The sequence below is a fragment of the Chelon labrosus genome (assembly GCF_963514085.1).
Source record: "Chelon labrosus genome assembly, chromosome: 7".
Taxonomy (NCBI): Eukaryota; Metazoa; Chordata; class Actinopteri; order Mugiliformes; family Mugilidae; genus Chelon; species Chelon labrosus.
The window spans coordinates 27425411-27443823 of record NC_140343.1 but is presented as its reverse complement, the minus strand read 5'-3'; the positions used below and the strand labels follow the sequence as shown (position 1 = coordinate 27443823).

The 18413-nt window shown below is 42.1% G+C and overlaps 1 protein-coding gene across 1 annotated transcript; it reads left to right on the top strand.

The window, feature by feature from the left end:
* Nucleotides 1-61: 61 nt before the first annotated feature.
* On the top strand, nucleotides 62-10440 carry matk (megakaryocyte-associated tyrosine kinase). Its single transcript, XM_084548305.1, has 13 exons — nucleotides 62-415; nucleotides 621-659; nucleotides 1672-1785; nucleotides 1857-1972; nucleotides 2303-2522; nucleotides 3958-4051; nucleotides 4614-4679; nucleotides 4822-4921; nucleotides 5087-5171; nucleotides 5642-5715; nucleotides 5851-6046; nucleotides 6218-6304; nucleotides 8119-10440. The coding sequence occupies exons 3-13, from the start codon at nucleotides 1672-1674 to the stop codon at nucleotides 8338-8340; spliced, it is 1374 nt and encodes a 457-aa protein (XP_084404431.1). The 5' UTR covers nucleotides 62-415; nucleotides 621-659; the 3' UTR covers nucleotides 8341-10440.
* The last annotated feature ends 7973 nt before the right edge of the window (nucleotides 10441-18413 follow it).

Genomic DNA, 18413 nt, shown 5'->3' with positions numbered 1-18413 from the left:
GGCTTTATGTTAGTCTCTGTGAAGTGTTCTTATTAAGTATGTGTATGTACACACTGTAAGTCATAAAGATCATCCACAAAGAGACTGCAAGACTTTCTGCTTTGTGAGGCAACACAACATTGGTGTGGTTGGTGTCTTCTCCTGTACTGGAATGTTGTAAGAAATAACGAAAAGACGAGTCATCTGACAGCGTCACTACATTTGACCAGATATTGAGGAAGTGGTGACAGGCACGGCAGATGTCTAGCTCGTCTGGTGGCTGGAGGTTGTGTTTTTACACTGAAGACTGAACATGTCCACGATTGAGACAAAGATCGACAACAGCTTTTGAGAATCTGAAGTCGTCCGTCCACCGCGGAGCTGTGGTTGATCTGTAATCTGTCCTGAAGTGAAAGTGTCCGCATCTGTCCAGCAGGTACCGAAACATTCATGTCGACGAGAAAACAAAAAGGCTGTCACTGCGTCCATCTCCTGGTTTTAACTTTTAATCTGTGCCAGACTGTACAATCCTGCATCTTTATTTTGCTTTATAGTACATTTGCATCCCGACTGTCATTACAGAAATTCATATGCATGTGGAGCGTATGTCAACCTCTGGTTCATCTTTCTCTCTTTGCCAGGTGTTCAACACGGAGTAATCCAGCCCGGCTCATGGCAAGGTACGGTACAGATGTGCAGCTGTTAAAAGTAGTTCGCCCCGAGCAGAGATCAATACACATCGTAACAATCGCAACAATTTGCGTTCAGTTAGATTTATAGAACAGAAATCCTTTCTGACCGATCTATGTAGGCTATAAAACAGCAGCAACAAACTGAAGTTAAACGATAATATATTTAGCTTCACAAATCCTCTTGGTCTGAACAGACACAGTGTTGCCATGAAGATTAAACTCTCCATTTGAATTTTATTTTGAAACCATGATGGAGTTTTAAGTAGACTAAATCGAAAAAAGAAATAAATGGCATGCGTTTGACAGGGCTGATACAAGTCCACCTTAATCTCCTCGTTAAAATAGATATTCCTAAACATAATATTATGTTGATATAACATAATGTAGATATAACATAATAATATTATGTTTAGGAACTGTAGATATAACAGCAGCCACAAAAACTGAATCATTACGTTGTGTTTTATGTCAGTGTTCTGTTTTATATATTGTTTTTCTTAACCTACCCACCAAATATTACGTGGCCCAGAGTTCTAATTTGACATGTGGGCCGAATACCACATCTTGTCTGCAGAGTCAGTACAGTGCTGCCTTTGCCACATCTGGGCCATGTCCGGTTCACATGCCGTATGTCAGTGCCGACTGAACCCCACCTGTGCCGGCTTCAAGCCAGATCTGGGCCAAATGTCACTGCTATGTGGGCGGTGTCAGGGTTCTCTATATTATGTTCTATAATGATTAAAATGCCCTTTATAACTTCCCAGCTCAACATGATGTCTCCAGATGTCAGTTTACTATATGTGATAAAGAAGAACACGAGGTCCATTCAAATGAGGAATGAAGAATTCAATTTTTACTTTTCTATCTGTATCTGGGCGGAAGGCAAAACTTTTCCAGTGACTTTATGCAAATAAGGAGTGATTATCTTCATATGTTGCTGACTCCATGAATTCAGACACGGGTGGTACGTGGTTTATATTTTTTTCCTCTGCCTCCTCAGATGGATTGGGCTGCTGGTACACAGTGTGTAGCCAAAGGCAGCCACAGGAAAGCCAAACCTGGAGAGCTGGTGTACAAAAAAGGAGACATCCTCACTATCGTTGACACGAGCACGGTATGCCATCTCTAATCATCACACTTTCCAGCTGTAGTGGTGTTTGTTTACAGTCAGTTCCTCTTTTCCAGAGGAAGGGTTATTACTTGGCCAGACACAATACCACGGGAGAGGAAGGACTCATCAACTCCATCAATGTCCGTGAAAGAGAAGCCCTCCGAGTTGACCCCAGCCTCAGCCTCATGCCGTAAGTCCCCTCGTGGATGGTCCCCGTGTTTTTGCATGGGACACATCCCGTGTGACTGTGACATGGAGGCACACTTGTGTCTAACTTTAGCCATTGTTGTTGTCATATGTTGTGACCACGCAGTGTGGGCTGATGCTTAATGTACAACGCAACACTGCCTCTGGAATAATCGCCTCAGCTTCCTTTTTTGGAGCCAAATATTAGCTATGTGCATTCACTTCCCCCCTCTGAAACTATTAGAATATCTAAGATTCAAATGAATAGTGTGTTAGTATGATTTGCGGTATTTACAAAAGATTCTATTTATATCTCGCCCTTGTTGTCCATCAGCTGGTTTCATGGGAAGATCTCCGGTCCAGAGGCTGTGTGTAAGCTACAGCCGGCTGAAGACGGCCTGTTCCTTGTGAGGGAGAGCATCCGGCATCCTGGCGACTACGTCTTGTGCGTCAGTGTCGCCGGAGAGGTCGTGCACTACCGGGTGATTTATCAGGACCACAAACTGACCATCGACAACAACCAGTATTTCTACAACCTTATTGACATGATAGAGGTAAGAGCTGTAAACGGAGTTGATTGTTACAGGACAAAATCCTGCTGCCATGTACACAACTATTTCTTCCTCCTGAATTTACATCTGGGATTTCTGGCACAGCTTTGCCTACAGTCTAAGTGAATGGAGAAATAATTGTCTCAGTAGGAGTTTGGATGTCTTCATTCAGAATTCAGCCAGAAATGGACACAAACAAATCATAATTCAGTTTAACTCATTCCATCTTGCAAACCCTGTGTTTTACAGACTGGGGACAAGAAAGAATTGTTCTGAGGGGCAACAAGAAAATGATTTTTGTCCAACAAATTAAAAAGTTTTAAGTTTCCCTGGTGAAATATTGGATCATGTCACCACCTCAGGCCTGTTGATGAGTAAAATGGGTCAGAGGACAACATCATACCGTAACCTGTACTGTGACTGAGGCTACCAGAGCGAAGCATCTGCAAATTTTTAACCAAACATCTTTATCTTAAGTGGCCATGCCGCATTTGTGTAAGTTGCTGCATTTGTTGCCATGGCGCAGCGGTTTCTAAGTAAAAATTTGACCTAAGGAGAGCATGGGTGGAAAATTAATCACTTCTAAAATTCATCTTGGGTGGAGCAAGAATGTGTGAACCACATTTCACAACAATTCACCTACATTTCAGCATGTTTGACACCCTCACACCCTCAGCATTCATGACACTCTGGCTAAGAATACCATGGGGTGGCTAAGAATACTGTGGGGGGACGAGTCAGGAAATCACTCTTATGACCAAACTGACCACTGGCTTGAGTATTGTTGTCTCTTTTTTTGGCACCACTGTCCTCCATGCACCAATGCCTGCTGTAGTTATTGCCAAAGTGTGAAAATCCACCACTGGAACTGACAGCAGAGAATATACAGTATAAAGATATATGTACAGTCTGTGTATCCAGAGTTTATGGGTTGAAATGATGGCGACATAGAGGAGCTCATGACTTGCAGCCCTTTTACGGTTTATCTGTATTTGCCCTGTGTTCATGTGAGGCCACACTGAAAGCTTTGCTGTAGTGAGGTTTGGAGATAGAGACTCCAAAGAGACAGTAGTGACTCTCAGCAGGCTCTTATCAGCGAGCTCCAGAAGGCTTCAGGCCTGAGTCAGACCGGCTGACTTACTCCTCCGAGGAATCAGATGGAGGAGACGGAGGAGCTGAATCATCTCAGAGCCACTTTGTCACATTTTGACCCAAAGTGTCACAATAAATGAGTTCATAATTCAGAGGCATAGTTTCATTCAGCTGAATGCTTTTTATTTATTTATTTATTTTGCATAGCTCAAGCGTTTTAGTCTGTTTTTCAAGAGCTACAGAAAAAAAATATTTACACTTAAATGCTTCAAGAATTCAACAACCAAAACACCTCCTATAAATAACTGAATGTTTTTCCTGCATCTGTACGTTTCCATTTTTGCAGTTCTACTCAAAGAACAAAGGATCCATTGCTACAATTCTTCTGAAACCCAAACAGAAACAAGGGACCAAATCAGCTGAGTTGGAGCTGTCTAAAAGTAAGCTTGTGTGCATCTTAAGATAACTGCTCCTGCACGGCAGTGTTTTTCTGTGGTAAGACTGAAATGGGGCTTCTTTGTAAAGATGAGTCACTCGTAGTTTTTTTTTTTTTTTAGCAAATATTAATAGCAAAGAGGGATGTGGTGGTCAGCACAGCCTCACAGCACGAAGGTTCCAGGTTCAAATCGGTCCACTGAGTTCTTTCTGTGTGGAGTTTGCATGTTCTCCCTGTGTCTGTGTGGGTTCTCTCCGGGTACTCCGGCTTTCTCCCACCATCCAAAGACATGCTGGTTAGGTTCATTGGTGATTCTAAATTTGCCGTGGGTGTGCATGTGAGTGTGAATGGTTGTGTGTCTCTCTGTGTTAGCCCTGTGATAGACTGGAGACCTGTCCAGGGTGTACCTGGACACCCAATGACAGCTGGGATAGGCTCCAGCACCCCCCGCGACCCTTCACAGGACAAGCGGTTACCTAAGATGAATGAATGAATGAATGAATGAACAGCAAAGATAATGAACACCCTTGAAAGGTGCTAGCTGCTCATGTATCTGTCCTGTTCAGGTGGATGGCTGCTGGACATTGAAAAGCTCAAACTGGGAGAGAATATCGGAGAGGGAGAGTTTGGTGGTGAGCTTTTTCTTTTCTTTCTTTTTTTTTTTAAATAATTTCCTCTTTTTATCAACATTTTTATGTACATTCAACAAAAAAAGAGTTAATAATGATTTATTGTGAGAGAAAAAAAACACTATTTGTGATTCTCAACCCTTAGCTGTTTTTGAAGGAGAGTACATGGGCCAGAGGGTGGCAGTGAAGATCATTAAATGTGATGTAACAGCTCAGGCCTTCCTGCAGGAGACCACAGTGATGACGTGAGTCCAAAGAGTTTGAATGTTTTGTCCCATTGTGGAAACTTTTATATCAAAGCTCTAAGACAGTTGTGTGTTATCTGCAAATAACTTTGCTCATGAAAAGTGCAATGCCTCCGTTTCCTTTTCTGCCGCTAGTCCGGGTTTAATGTGTTCCACTTGTTCCAGGAAGCTGCAGCATAAAAACCTGGTGCGGTTGTTGGGGGTCATCCTTCACCAAGGGCTTCATATTGTCACTGAGCTCATGACGAAGGTGCAGTTAACGCAAAATAACATGTCAAAAATAACTGTCACATAACATAGTAAACTAACATTGACGCTAGATAGAACCTACACTGAGCAGCAGTGTTTAAAAATATACACATTGTAAAACCACAGTGAAGTAGAAACCACAACCAGGAAGTAACCAGAATACCTTGAGATGTCAAGATGAGTCACCGGGGGGCTGTATTGTTAATGTGCTTTCTGCAGAACAGCATCAGTGAAGCCTTTGATATTTTTGCATTTAGTTCAGAGGTATAAGCTGGAGTGAGCACTTCTATTTAAATCTGCTGCTGAAAAGTTTTTTTGCAGCCAAAGATAGCCAAGACCAAAACCAGCTTTGTTATGAGGGCTTTATCAATTTAAGTGGTTACTTTAATAATTGGCAATAAACAAATCTAACATCAAAAGGTTTTGCTGCCTTGTGCATCATGTTTTGCATCATTTGTCTGTGTGTTGCAGGGAAACCTTGTTAACTTTCTCAGAACGAGAGGGCGTTCAGTCGTAAAATCCTTTCAGCTGCTCCGCTTTGCTCTGTAAGTCTGCACATCTACATTTACCCGCAGATTGGTGCATCATGTTGGCGGGTACATAGATTTAGATTACTCTGTGTGTGTGTGTGCTCAATAGTGTGTCGTGAGTGTGTTTTTGTGTGTTATATTTGTGCGCAGCGATGTGTGCGAAGGGATGGAATACCTCGAGTCGAAGAAGCTGGTTCACAGAGATTTGGCAGCTCGTAACGTCTTGGTCTCTGACGACTGCGTGGCCAAGGTCAGCGACTTCGGCCTGACCAAGGTGGACCCTAAGGTGCCGGATAAAGCCAAACTGCCAATCAAATGGACTGCACCCGAGGCTCTGAAGAAAGAGGTCAGTACAAGAACCTGAACAGCGACACAGATTTACATAGATCTTACTATTTCTTTAGTTATTTTATTTATCAGTATATCGGGCTGCTAATAATATCTTTTAAACCCTGTACAAATGTATGTCCTGTTAGAATTTACGTTTACGCACAGTGTATTTGTTCCCATCATGCAGAAATTCTCCACCAAGTCAGATGTTTGGAGTTACGGTGTTCTTCTGTGGGAGATCTTCTCTTACGGTCGCCAGCCTTACCCCAAGATGGTACGTAGCACCAGTACACGTCTGTATTAGTGTGTGGTTATACATGTGTGTCGGCAGCCGCAGAGGTCCAGTATGACACTCGTTATGGTTCTTGCTAGGAGTTAAATGAGAAGACTGATTTCACTCGCTCACTGATGCTACGTCTTGCAGCCAGTTGGCTTAGCTTGGCATAAAAATGGAAACACCAGGAAACAGTTTTTCTCTGTCCTGAAATAGCAATATCCTCCACCCACCCAGCCAGCCAATTAACACTTTGTATATATGTATATATTCCAATGCTAAAAACCAAAGAATGAAAAGGAGAAAGTGTGGTTTTACAAGGGCCTGTGTGTAGGACTATTTCTATCCCGGGATAACAACTGTCATTGGACGTCATCTTCTCGTTTGATTCTCAGAAAATGCGGAAATTGCAACATTTGACTCAAAATCAAAAATGAGCAGTTCGAGTCTGGAAAGAGTTTCTAAAATTGTTATGTAACTCTGTTAGCATGTCATGTCAGGATTCACTTCTCTGTTATGTAGTAGGAGGTAAGCTGCCAGGACTAAGGGTCAGTTTTGTTGTTAGAGCGTCATCACTGGATTGACTTACAGTGTCTGAGCAGGAAGCCACTTCAGGTCACTTAGCTCTTGTGCGTCACTGAAGATGGAGCTTTAACTCAGACCAGAAGCTCACCATAATCTCTCCACTGTTGCTATACATTGTGAAAGGATAGCATGTAGACATAATCTCATTGCTCTCTCATTTACGTGACTGAATGTTCTGTGTCAGGAAAAGAAATTACATGTGCAACAGACCTCAAATAGGCAAAAGTCAAGTCTGGAGCATGTTGACTGCAATAGAGCGACCCTGAAAGGGAGCAAACTGCTTAAACACAGCTGTGTTTGTCACACTAGCCTCTCTCAGGTAATCCTTGCTCCCTGACTATTGAGGTGATTTGTATTTTGGCCAGCAGTTTAGCGAAGGATCAGCAGGATCAGGCAGCATTAAACGAAGGGACAGTTAGCACCACGAGGCCTCAAGGACTCGTACTTCAGGTGGTGTCCTTTTAAATGCAGATGATTACTAAATTACAGCCTGTTTAACATATACGGTGCTTGATTAATTTGGGTCAAGTTTATTTTCCCATCAATTAAACTCGGCACCTGTTAATTGTATCTGCTGGCAGAGAGAGCAAAGTGACACCAAGAGATAAAGTACAAAGAGTGTGTGTGTGTGTCTGTGTGCGTTTACTATTCTGTGAGGACACAAAATTGCTAACGCAATCACATTTTAGACAAAGAGCTAATCATTAAATGTCAGTGTTGAGACTTGGATAGCGGTAAGGGTAAGGTGGGCTGTAGGTTTAGGTCAAGGTACTGGTTCTGGGTAGAGGGTCTCCCGAAGATCAATGGAAGTCATTTAATGTGATGAAAATGTGTGTGTGTGTGTGTGTGGGTGTGTGTGTGTGTGATCAGCATCTGTGTGGTTTATGCAACAGAAAAAGACAACATGAATGCTTAGTTTACCTGCACAGGAAGAGGAACTCAGGCTGTAAAGTATCGTTTCATCAAATTAAAAATACCCTTTTACAAGTACAAATCCTACCGAAGTAAAAAATAGATGCTTGTGACTGATGTAATACTCAATACATTATTAGAGTTTTAAGCTATTATTTCTTCTTTCTGGGCAGTAATGATGTTTAGTAATTGGTCTTAGGATAAATCAGATCAGTTGTGATAAACAGTGACTCCATGGTATAGTTCCACTTGTTATTTTCAGTTTGCACATAGAACCAATCCCGACTCTTTCTACCCTGTTCCTCCTGTTGCTGTAGACTCTGAGTGAGGTGAAGGAGAAAGTGGAGGGAGGCTATCGCATGGAGGCTCCAGAGGACTGTCCCCCTGGTGTTTACTCTCTGATGATGCTTTGCTGGGAGCAGGAACCCCGCAAAAGACCCGGCTTCCCCAAGCTGAGAGAGAAACTTGAACGAGAGATGGGTAAAGTCAAGCCTGCGTCGGAGTGCCAGGATGGGATCGGGTCTGGATCTGGATCCTGAACTCGATTTTTAACTTCCAAATACTGGAAACAAAGCACAAGCTGTGTCCCTATGGTACTCTCATACAGTACACTTCCAACTGGACCTATGAGTGAACTAAAGTTTGCCAGACGGATTTCCACAGAGCATTGTTCAGATATCTGTGGATAAGTCACACCACTGGAACAATCCAACGGGTTTGTTTTGACTGACATGCAGCAACAACGGTTGGACGGATTGGACTGAATTTTGTGCAAACATTTGTCTTTCTCTTAGGATGAATTTTTATAACTTTGGGAAATTCTCACTTCTTTTCTTGTTCGGTTAAAATTGAATTCTGAGCAATACTTTGGCTCACAAATATCAAATATCTGTAAAACTAATTATATGTTCATACTACCCACTGTCCCATATGCTAGTATGTTGGCGACCATCACTACGATACAGATCATACCTGCTTAACACCAGCATGTCACTGCGCACATCTTACTACACTGCCATTAGCCTTCAGATCACTTGGAGTCTCTTTGTGTGAGGAATAGCACATCTACTGGCTCTCACACAGGACAATCTACAGCCACTAACTCTGACGTCTGCTGACACTATGCTTGTAGTGCTGGACCAGAAGCAGCAATCTAAAAAGAAGAGTAAACACCTTGTACCTTAAGAGGAAAGTCTGGAGATATTACATATTCTTCCTTTTCTTAACAGAAGTGGATTCTAATCTGTAGATATTTACAAAGTTATCAAGAACTCTAATTGTCACATGTGGAACAGTAGTGGAACGGCATCGCAATAAATTCAACTGGACAGAAAAAAATGCACAAAAAACACACACACATGCAGATGAGCCATGATGTTTGTGGAAATACTGTACACACTGAGTCTGAATCTCCTGAATTGTTGCACCGTATGTTTGAAGTGAGTTCAGTCAGTCAGGGAAAAGCAACTGGGATTTGGCATTGATCAAAAATGAATGTCACGGCCTACGTGTAGAGGGTCGGATGGTTTATTTGCTGCCGTTTGGCTTTTCATTTGACCTTTTGATCTTTAAGTGAGTCTGGATTTCCTTTTTTTTTTTTTTTTTTTTTTTTTTTTTCCAGATAACAAGCTTAGTGACATTTTTTTGTCACTTTGTCTATTACACTCCACTGGTCAGAACACTTGGCGCTGACTTTGATTCAGTTCATTCAAATTTCATTTGTTTTGTAAGACAAAATCTATGGGAAATGCAGAATTCATTATGACTTCCTCCTCCATTTTTGTTGGGATTTTGAGATTATTGCAGTGACTTTGTATTATCCCCAGTCCTCTTGGGATCTCTGTGGTATTTTGCAGGTACAGCATATTTTGTCCTAATCACGAGGGGGAAAATGTTTCAGAGTGCCAAGTTTGTTTCACATATTCTATTTATTACAACACACATATCACTCATTTCAAAGTATGTGAGCCTCTTTTGAATGGAAATATAAACGTTTTGTTCTCTTGATAATACCAAAACACATCTTCACTTCAAATGTCCTCTTCCGCCTCTTTTTTTTTTTGGGTTGTTGTCATGTCACAAGACCAAATTAAAGATGTTGTTTGATTTAAGTCTACTTAAGCCTGGTATTTGTCAGTGTCCCAAGAGGCCGACCACAAATTGAGGCTTGATCCTCTGTCTCTTGTTATCATACAGTGAGAGCGAGGGTCCTCCTCGATTTGTTCAATCTGCTCTGTGTTTTTCTGAAGCTCTCTAATGGGATGAGCAGCAATTTTCTGCACAAGGATTTATAAAGGAAGCAAAAAAAATTGAGGATGAGTTTTTACATCATTCCGTGAGCAGACAATTCCTCACTCCCATATGTTTGTGTGCGTGCACTAATGTAGGGATATCAGGACAAAGCCACCATGCCCATCTGATGAGATGTTTTTCTCAGAGGTTCTAATACCTTTGAGGTGCGCTTATACTAAGCATACAGCTAATCTGCTGAAGTAGTGGCATGTAACGACAGATAATGAGCCATCAGCTGTTGCTTTCAGTTGTTTCTCACGGACAGACAATAGAAGTGCGCACTTAGTACAAAGTTTTGTTCTCTTGACTCCTGCATGTCAAGGTTGAAGTGTTGATTTCAGCTCCACTTACAGGACACATGCAGGAACTGTAACACTTCATACATACTATAATCATCTTGATATTAGGCAAGCAGCTGTGATTGGATACATTGACATCATGTTAGTTATTTTTGTTTGTAAACCCTTTGTAGAAGAATAGTGGCTGACGTCTTCAATCTGTAACGTCTTCTCCCCTTGTGATGCTTGACCTCTACTGCAGTTTTTTGCCCTTGGTCTATGCCGTCACCTTTAAAAGATAGGTCCTTGGTGGTTGAAACTAGGGATGGCTTGATCCGATACTTAGGATCGGTATCGGTCCGAATGTCTCACGGGGTGGCAGCAGCACTGGACGTTGCAACACCACGAAATTGATAAAGCACACGCAGAAGCATCACGGAAAGGAGTGTGAAAACTTTTTGCAGTCAACAAGTGCTAAGAAAAAAAGCGTGCCGCGACAGCAGTCATTGCAGGAAACAATACTGAAGCATGAGAAACTCCCCCCAGAGAGCAACAAAGCAAAGGTGATAACAGTCATCGAAAGTCATCGAATTCATTTTGTTACATGACCAACCACTTTCCGTGGTCGAAAATGTGGGTTTTTCGACGTTTGGTTGAACATTTAGAGCCTCGTTATCAGTTGCCAAATCGGCATTTCATTGCTGTTTAAAAAAAGAGCTTATTGCTTGAGGCACATAGTGGGCTATTTTATTTCTTCCTTTAGGGGACCAGAATATTTGTTGCACAGTTCGAACATGGTGTTTTAGATGTCCATATTAAGCAAAGTACATCTATACAAACTATATGTATTATTAACAACTTAACAGAGGAAAAAAGAAGGTATCGGATTGTTATCGGTATCGGCAGATACTCCAAGTTGCAGTATCGTTATTGGTATTGGACATGAAAAAGTTGTATCGAGCCATCCCTAGTTTAAACATAGATATACATGCACTTGCCAGTTCAATAACAGTCCTGCACTAAGTCTTCGGTTCATGAAGATTCTGGTATATTTGTTTATAATAACTGACAGCACTGTTGATTCAACTGTGTTTCTATTTTGGACACTGGTTTGTACAGACGTGTATTTCTAATATTTTGACAACCTCATTTTAGTCCGGGTTAGGCCAAGTAACAGAAACACTTAATTCAGCCCAGTTTAACAGCACCACAAACTACACCTACAAAATGACTATTCAGTTGAATTACCACCTTTATTATGCTGTTTTAACTTAAACTGAACTTTAGACCACTCATGAAGGAGGATTTAGTGCAGAACTGTTACATTCAAACAAATTGGTTTTCACTGGTGTACTTTATGTTTTGGCAAGTGAGTGTAAATACTCTCCAATTTAAGTTGAGAGTCAGGATTACTTTCTTTTACAAACACTATACAATACAATCTTTATTTAGCTGAGTATACACAACATAATGCCTGATAACAACTTTATTGAACAGTAGTATTGACATGATCAGTAGCTCCTCACCACTGTGGTTATAGTCTTCTGAGCTGGCACAACACCTGAACTTTCTGTGAGGCTTAAATGCGGTGATAGCTATCTAACAGCCTGCGCTCCTGTCAAACTGTTATACCTGGCAGTCTGCGGACGTGCGGCAGACTGAAAAGGAATGGTGTCACCTGACCTTAAGGGGTTTATCCTAGTATGGTTTAAGTAGACTGCGGTCAGTTTAAGTATCAGCCCAGCTGTCTGAGCCAGTATAGGTATTACACATAAGATGTTCTTAGAAACCTGTATCATCTGAGCCCAGCGTCGGATTTCTGGGAGCTTGGGCAAGACAGACTTTAAGTGAAGCAAAGAGGACAGATTTCATTCTTTGAAAAGTAACAATGCAGCATCATTACCATGAAATTAGTAATGAAATTCTTGGTACTTGGTGTGAACTCAACTTCACAGAAGCAATTAAGTTATATAAAGTAAAATATATAGAATAAATAGTTCCAGACATGCAGTTCCCCAACCTGACATAGCAAGGTCTCTGACTGAGGTAGTCCACTATCCAGGAAGTGAGTTGTGAGTCCACTCCCACCTCTGTTAGCTTGTCCCTCAGCAGCAGGGGCTGGATTATGTTGAAAGAGCTGGAGAAGTCAAAAAACATGATCCTCACAGCAGCATTCCCTTTGTCCAAGTGTGATAGAGTCCAATGGAGCAGGTAAAGGATTGCATCTTCCACCCCCACCTTTTCCTGGTATGTAAACTGCAATGCGTCTAGAGCGTTGCGGACCTGGGGCCTGATGTGATGGAGCAGCAGCCGCTCCACGGTCTTCATGATGCTGGATGTCAGGGCGACCGGTCTGTAGTTGTTCATCTCCCTCAGGTGTAGGGGGGCCCTCCTAAGGTGTAGGCTCAGGTTAAATACATGCTCAAGGGGCTCCCCCAGCTCAGAAGCCCAGGCCTTGAGTAATCCTGGGGACACTCCGTCTGGGCTGGCTGCTTTGCTGGGATGGAGCTTCCTTAGCTGTCTGCTCACTTGAGCCGAAGTGATGGTGATGGTGGTGGTGTGAGGGGTGGCTACAAGCCATTTGTCTGCATCAGTAACTGTGGAAGGTGATGGTGAGGGTGAGGCGCTATTAAGTCTGGTGTTGCTAGGGGTAGGCATGGGGGGAGCAGCTATCTGAGCCAAAGCAGAAAGAGCAGTAGAGGGGGCAGGACAGTCAGACCTGTTAAAAAAGTCGTTGAACTGGTTGGCCCTCTCCTCATCCCAATCCACAGTGTTCCTCTTCTAGTAGCTACAGCTGGTGATGGTCTTCATGCTGTCCCACGCCTCTTAGTGCAGCCATCCTTCAGCTTCTGCTCCATCTTATCTCTGTATTTCTCCTTCGCTTCTTTCAGCTGGATCTTGAGTTCCTGCTGCACGCACTTAAGCTCCTCCTGGTCACCGTCCTTAAAAGCCCTCTTGTTCTGGTTAAGAAGGGCCTTGATGTCGCTGGTGATCCATGGCTTATTGTTGGAACAACAACATCCACACAGAAGTTTATGTAGTTGGTGGTGCATCCAGTGATCCCCTCTAAGTCCTCACTGCAGGCCTCCTGCAGCACTCTCCAGTCAGTGCACTGGAAGCAGTCCTTCAGAGCTGCCTCTGCCTCAGATGACCATTTCCCGAAGGTGGTGCTTTGCCCTGCAACCAGTGACTTGTAGTGAGGTTGGAGCATGATCAGATTGTGGTCTGATTTTCCCAGCAGTGCTAATGGTGTAACTTTGTCTGAATACAGAAGGTCAATTGTCCTATTTGATTGAGACAATCCACATACTGGACGAAAGCAGAAAGTGTAGAGTCCAGTGTCGCATGGTTGAAGTCTCCAGAGATCAGCATGAAGGTATCAGGGTACTGCGTCTGAAATCTGGCGACAGTTGTGTGGATGACGTCACAGGCAACATCGACATCTGCTTGTACAGAATACAAATAGAATAGAAACAGAATAAAAGCAGAATAGTGCGTGTGACTGTGTGTGTGAGGCAGTTCAGCAGTTCTGTAGTAGCAGTAGTAGAAACTGTCTCTGAACCCGCTGATTTGACTCTCGGTGCTACAGGAACTGCCTGCCAGATGGCAGGAGTGTGAACAGTCTGCAGCTGAGGTGGCTGGGGTCAGGGAGGATCTGCTGTGCCTTCTTCCTGTAGCGCTGGCTATAAATGTCCTGGAACGCTGGCAGCTCTGATCTGGTGATGCACTGGGCTAACTTTACCACCCTCTGCTGTACCGGCCAGGATACTCTCCATGGTGCATCTGTAGAAGTTTGGGAGTATCCTATGTATCCGTGCCAAATCTCCTCAGACGCTGCACGAAGAAGAGGCCCTGTTTCGTGGTTGGAGAGGGACAGTTCATACTTATACCTTTGATGGTTTAATTCAGTTCATTGATTTATTATTTACCTAATGCCTAAAGAAAAATGAATAAAACCTCTTACTTATAACAGAATATTTTTTCCGCTTTTACTGCTTCTTTAAAATGAAGAGCACTCATAGCTGTGGATGTATTATACAAACTGAAGATCCCTTCATTTTTTTCCAATTTATGCATATCACCTATCTCAATGTGATGTCCTTTCTGTTCTAAAGTTATTTACTGCCCACACTAGGACATAGGCACTTATCTGGGATCTGTCAAATAGCGGACCTCTACAGTAGACTACTATGTATTTAAAATGTAACCACAAAACGCTGTCAGATAAACCACAAATGAATTTGTTACATTCTACTGTTAATATAAACCCATCATTTCACAGATAGAATTTTGCGGTTTGTGTTAAATAAGTTAATACAAAAGCAGTGGGAACACCATCAAGGTAAGCTGATTTAGTCGAAGCATGAGGTGATGAGTGTAGAAAAAAGAGAAATGAAGAGGAGGAAAAACGACCAAGAGATAAAGGTATGGTGCAGTCATCTATTTATGAGTATAATGGTGATGATTTATGCATGTCATAAAAAACTAGAAAGGATAGTTGAACTTTGTTAACATGCTCAGCGACAGTTTCCATTGTCAATCTAACAAGGCGTGGTGGCAAGGGCAGCATTATAAGTTCATCCAGGGCATTAAGCAGGCCAGAACCGTCACTGGTCTGGTCTCTATACTATAAATGGTCGGAGAACTGTGTGAAATAGGTTTAACTCAGAACTCAATGTACATCACGTAAATAGGTCAAGCTTAGTGGTGTCTGTATGAGTGGTCAACTGGTAATAACACTTACCAGCTCTAAACACGGAAAGTGGATGAGTTTTCCACGGAAATGTCTTTGTCACAATGTGACGTTTGTCTTTCCAGTGATCCAAATCATCAAGTCCAGCGTGGAATATTTTCACCCTTTTTCATGGCACAGTTTTGTTTTTATTTTCGCAAAGCTTGTTTTTAATGTAACTTTGCATACTTCATACTTCATGCAGTTGCAGGAAAGGTTTCCTCTGATAATTGCGTGACGTTGGTTTGTAATCACATTGTAAGGGTGCACCACCAATTATTCATGCAGCTACTTTGCTGTTGTGGTTTTTATTCTGCAGAGCGGATGTGAAGTTTTATTTGAAACCTTGCAGATCTTATCTTGACCACTGCTCCCCCTACTGCTACAAAGTGCAAGTTAGGACACACACATCAGTTAACACAATAAATCGGGATGAGTATAAACATGCTGCCACTATGTGGACAGTGTGAAAGCTTACCTTGCTGGGGGGCAACTGTAATTCTATTTTGAAAATGAGGTTAAGAGCAGCCGTCTGTCTCTTGGCCTAATTCTGACAGTAGAGGTCCTGTCAGTACAGGTCCCAAACAAAGAAGCTAGGCACTGGAGATGCACTGTTTAGTACTTTTGTAGGGGGTTTAAAGAGGTTTATTTGTAACTCAAAATAATTTGCCTAAGCTCTCCACTCGCAGTGTGCCTCAGCAGTGTAAACAGCGGCTCCAACAGTGTGTTTCAGTTGTTAGCACGTTCAGCTAACTACCTTACTACCTGCAGCACTGATTTAGTTGAAAACATTCCAGATGTGGGTCTGTCAGTGAATCACTTAAAATACATAATGATGCAAAAGCAGTTCATTTTAGTGTTTCCTCTACCTCCCATGGATAAACACTTATCTTGGTTTTGAGAAGCCCCAAATATGCTAACTATATGTACTTCTAATGTGGTATTTAATTAAATAAACTTAGTGGCCCTAACTTAGTCTTTGTCAGCTTGGTCTCTACACTTACTAAAGACACATTTGCACAGATTTGTTATCGAAAAATTGGACCAACTCATTGTTTTTAAATGTTTTTTTTTTTTTTTTTTCAACATTTGGACATGCGCAGATAAATGCATTTCTACTTGCCATAATATTAATTTAAGATTAAAATATTTGTTTTGAAGTTAATGTATTTTAAAAGGGTTTAATTTAAAAACTTGTTTACATTTGTAGTTTCTAGGTTTGGTTGTTTTCATTTCTACCTTTGTTCCTTTAAAGATGGTTTAGTCTACACTTAAGAGGAGGTGTTAAGTTATCCGGGCTCTCTTTTCTTGTGGGGCTGGGCTTGGAACCAGATGGCTTCTGCTGCCAGGTTATATTTTTTTTGTTTGTTAATAAAGCGATCAGAGCTCTGAGTTCGGTGGCTTGGTCATCATTTTTGGAACACTTTAGGCTTCTTCTGAAGGCTGCTCTCATTCTGGGTGGGGGGTGAAAACATCAATCCCTAACATACACAAAAATCACACTATTTACTGTCTCCTCACTAAAATTGGCAGTATGTATGAATATCATGCTGAAACGTTTAATATTAAAACAGCTAGCTGCGAAGAGCTGCGACAGACTCTCTACAGGTTTGGTCAAAGTCTTTACAGTCTTCAGGCTGCGGACACTGGTTGTCTTCTTTCCTGTTGAATGGGAAAACACTTCTTACTCTCCTCCCGCCTCTTTCAAACATTCAACACAATTTTGCTGCTAATACTGTTTAACAAGAAGTCCAAGGAGCAGATGAATAAATGTTTGACTCTACAGCTTGTTTACAATTATTCAGGAGGGCCAGAAAGAACTTACCTGCTCCACTGACAATATTTGCAGGATGCAGTAAAGTCCGGGGTTGTCTTTTGTTCGATGGAAAAACAGTTGGAGGTGTCTGGGCCAAGGGCTTCATCACAGTGGAATTCTTGGCAGTCTGAGTTGAACCTTTTGAGATAAGATAAGATAACTGATTTTCCTACAGCATGTTCACTTAAGTTAAAATTGAAATGTAGCTGATCTATGGTGAAGTGACCTTTCTAAAGACATGCTTTGATAGTTCAGAGTAGCTTTACAAGGGAAACAATTCCGTGATGTGTGACTCCATCAACAGGCACAAAATAGCATAAAGGAAACTTCAAGTGTTTCCAATAACATGACAGTCATCATCATTCAACAGTATGTTTTCAGAGGAACCAACCTTTTCTTTTCAGTCTTGCCAACAGCACTAGCATTCGAGACGCTCTGTTCCTTGATGCAGGAACTGCTTGAGGAGCAGGGCGGCTGAAAACTCAACAGTGCTTCCCATGAGACAATTGCCCCTCAGCTCAGTGGGGTTGTGGGACACCACAGAGGCTGCACTCATAGCTAAATGAGGACCTTGAGGTCTCGTCTCTGTCACCTTCCATTAGAGCCTTCCTGCAAGCAAGGGCAGCCACCTGCCTTCCAAGAAAGACTTGTACCAAAAAGTCCTCTGCTGCCACAGACAGATTTGTAGATGATGGGCTGGAGAAGAATTCTTTATGTTCTCCATCCTCGTGAGAACAGTTTCTATCTTTTGTGAAGGGCTGGTGGTTGAGGTGAAAACAGAATGATAGAACAGAGAGTCTCTCCAGAACGCCATCTTTTCAGGCTTTCTGCAAAGTGCACAACCCCTCTGCATATCCCATTAATGCATCCCTCTAAGCTTTGTCAGCCTTTTGTACATCCAGTATCCTGGACTCTCCAGTGACACCACAAGGGTTTTCCTATCTACAATGGCTTCCAGTACGTGGTGGAACATAGTATTATATAAGTATTATTACTGACTTATTACTTTGCAAAAGTTTTCCTGTGATTCAAGTTTTTTTGGAGCATTTAAGTGCTTTGAATCAAAACCTTCAGTAGATCATTAGTGTTGTTACATACGTCACTAGTTGCACTTCCTGTGGGTCCACTTCCCTGGACAGGTCTCCAGTTTATCTCAGGGCTAACACAGAGAGACAGACAACCATTCACACTCACATGCACACCTACGGCCAATTTAGAATCACCAATTAACCTAATGAGCATGTCTTTGGACAGTGAGAGGAAGCCAGAGTACCTGGAGAGAACCCACGCAGACACAGGGAGAACATGCAAACTCCACACAGAAAGGCCCAGTCAGCCCATGGATTCGAACCCGGGACCTTCTCGCTGTGAGGCATCAGTGCTACACTTTCAAAACTAAATACTTTTTTTAACATAAAGGCTTGAATATTTCTACTACTGATTGTAATGACTGTATGAAATTACATTAACCACAGTTTAATAGTTTGAATCAAT

Bases quoted from the DNA above. Each gene is read 5' to 3' on its own strand.
- matk (XM_084548305.1), top strand. From the start codon at position 1,672: ATGGATTGGGCTGCTGGTACACAGTGTGTAGCCAAAGGCAGCCACAGG. The intron at 5,172-5,641 runs GTGCAGTTAACG...TGTGTGTTGCAG, and splicing joins TCACTGAGCTCATGACGAAG to GGAAACCTTGTTAACTTTCT. The intron at 6,305-8,118 runs GTACGTAGCACC...CTGTTGCTGTAG, and splicing joins GCCAGCCTTACCCCAAGATG to ACTCTGAGTGAGGTGAAGGA.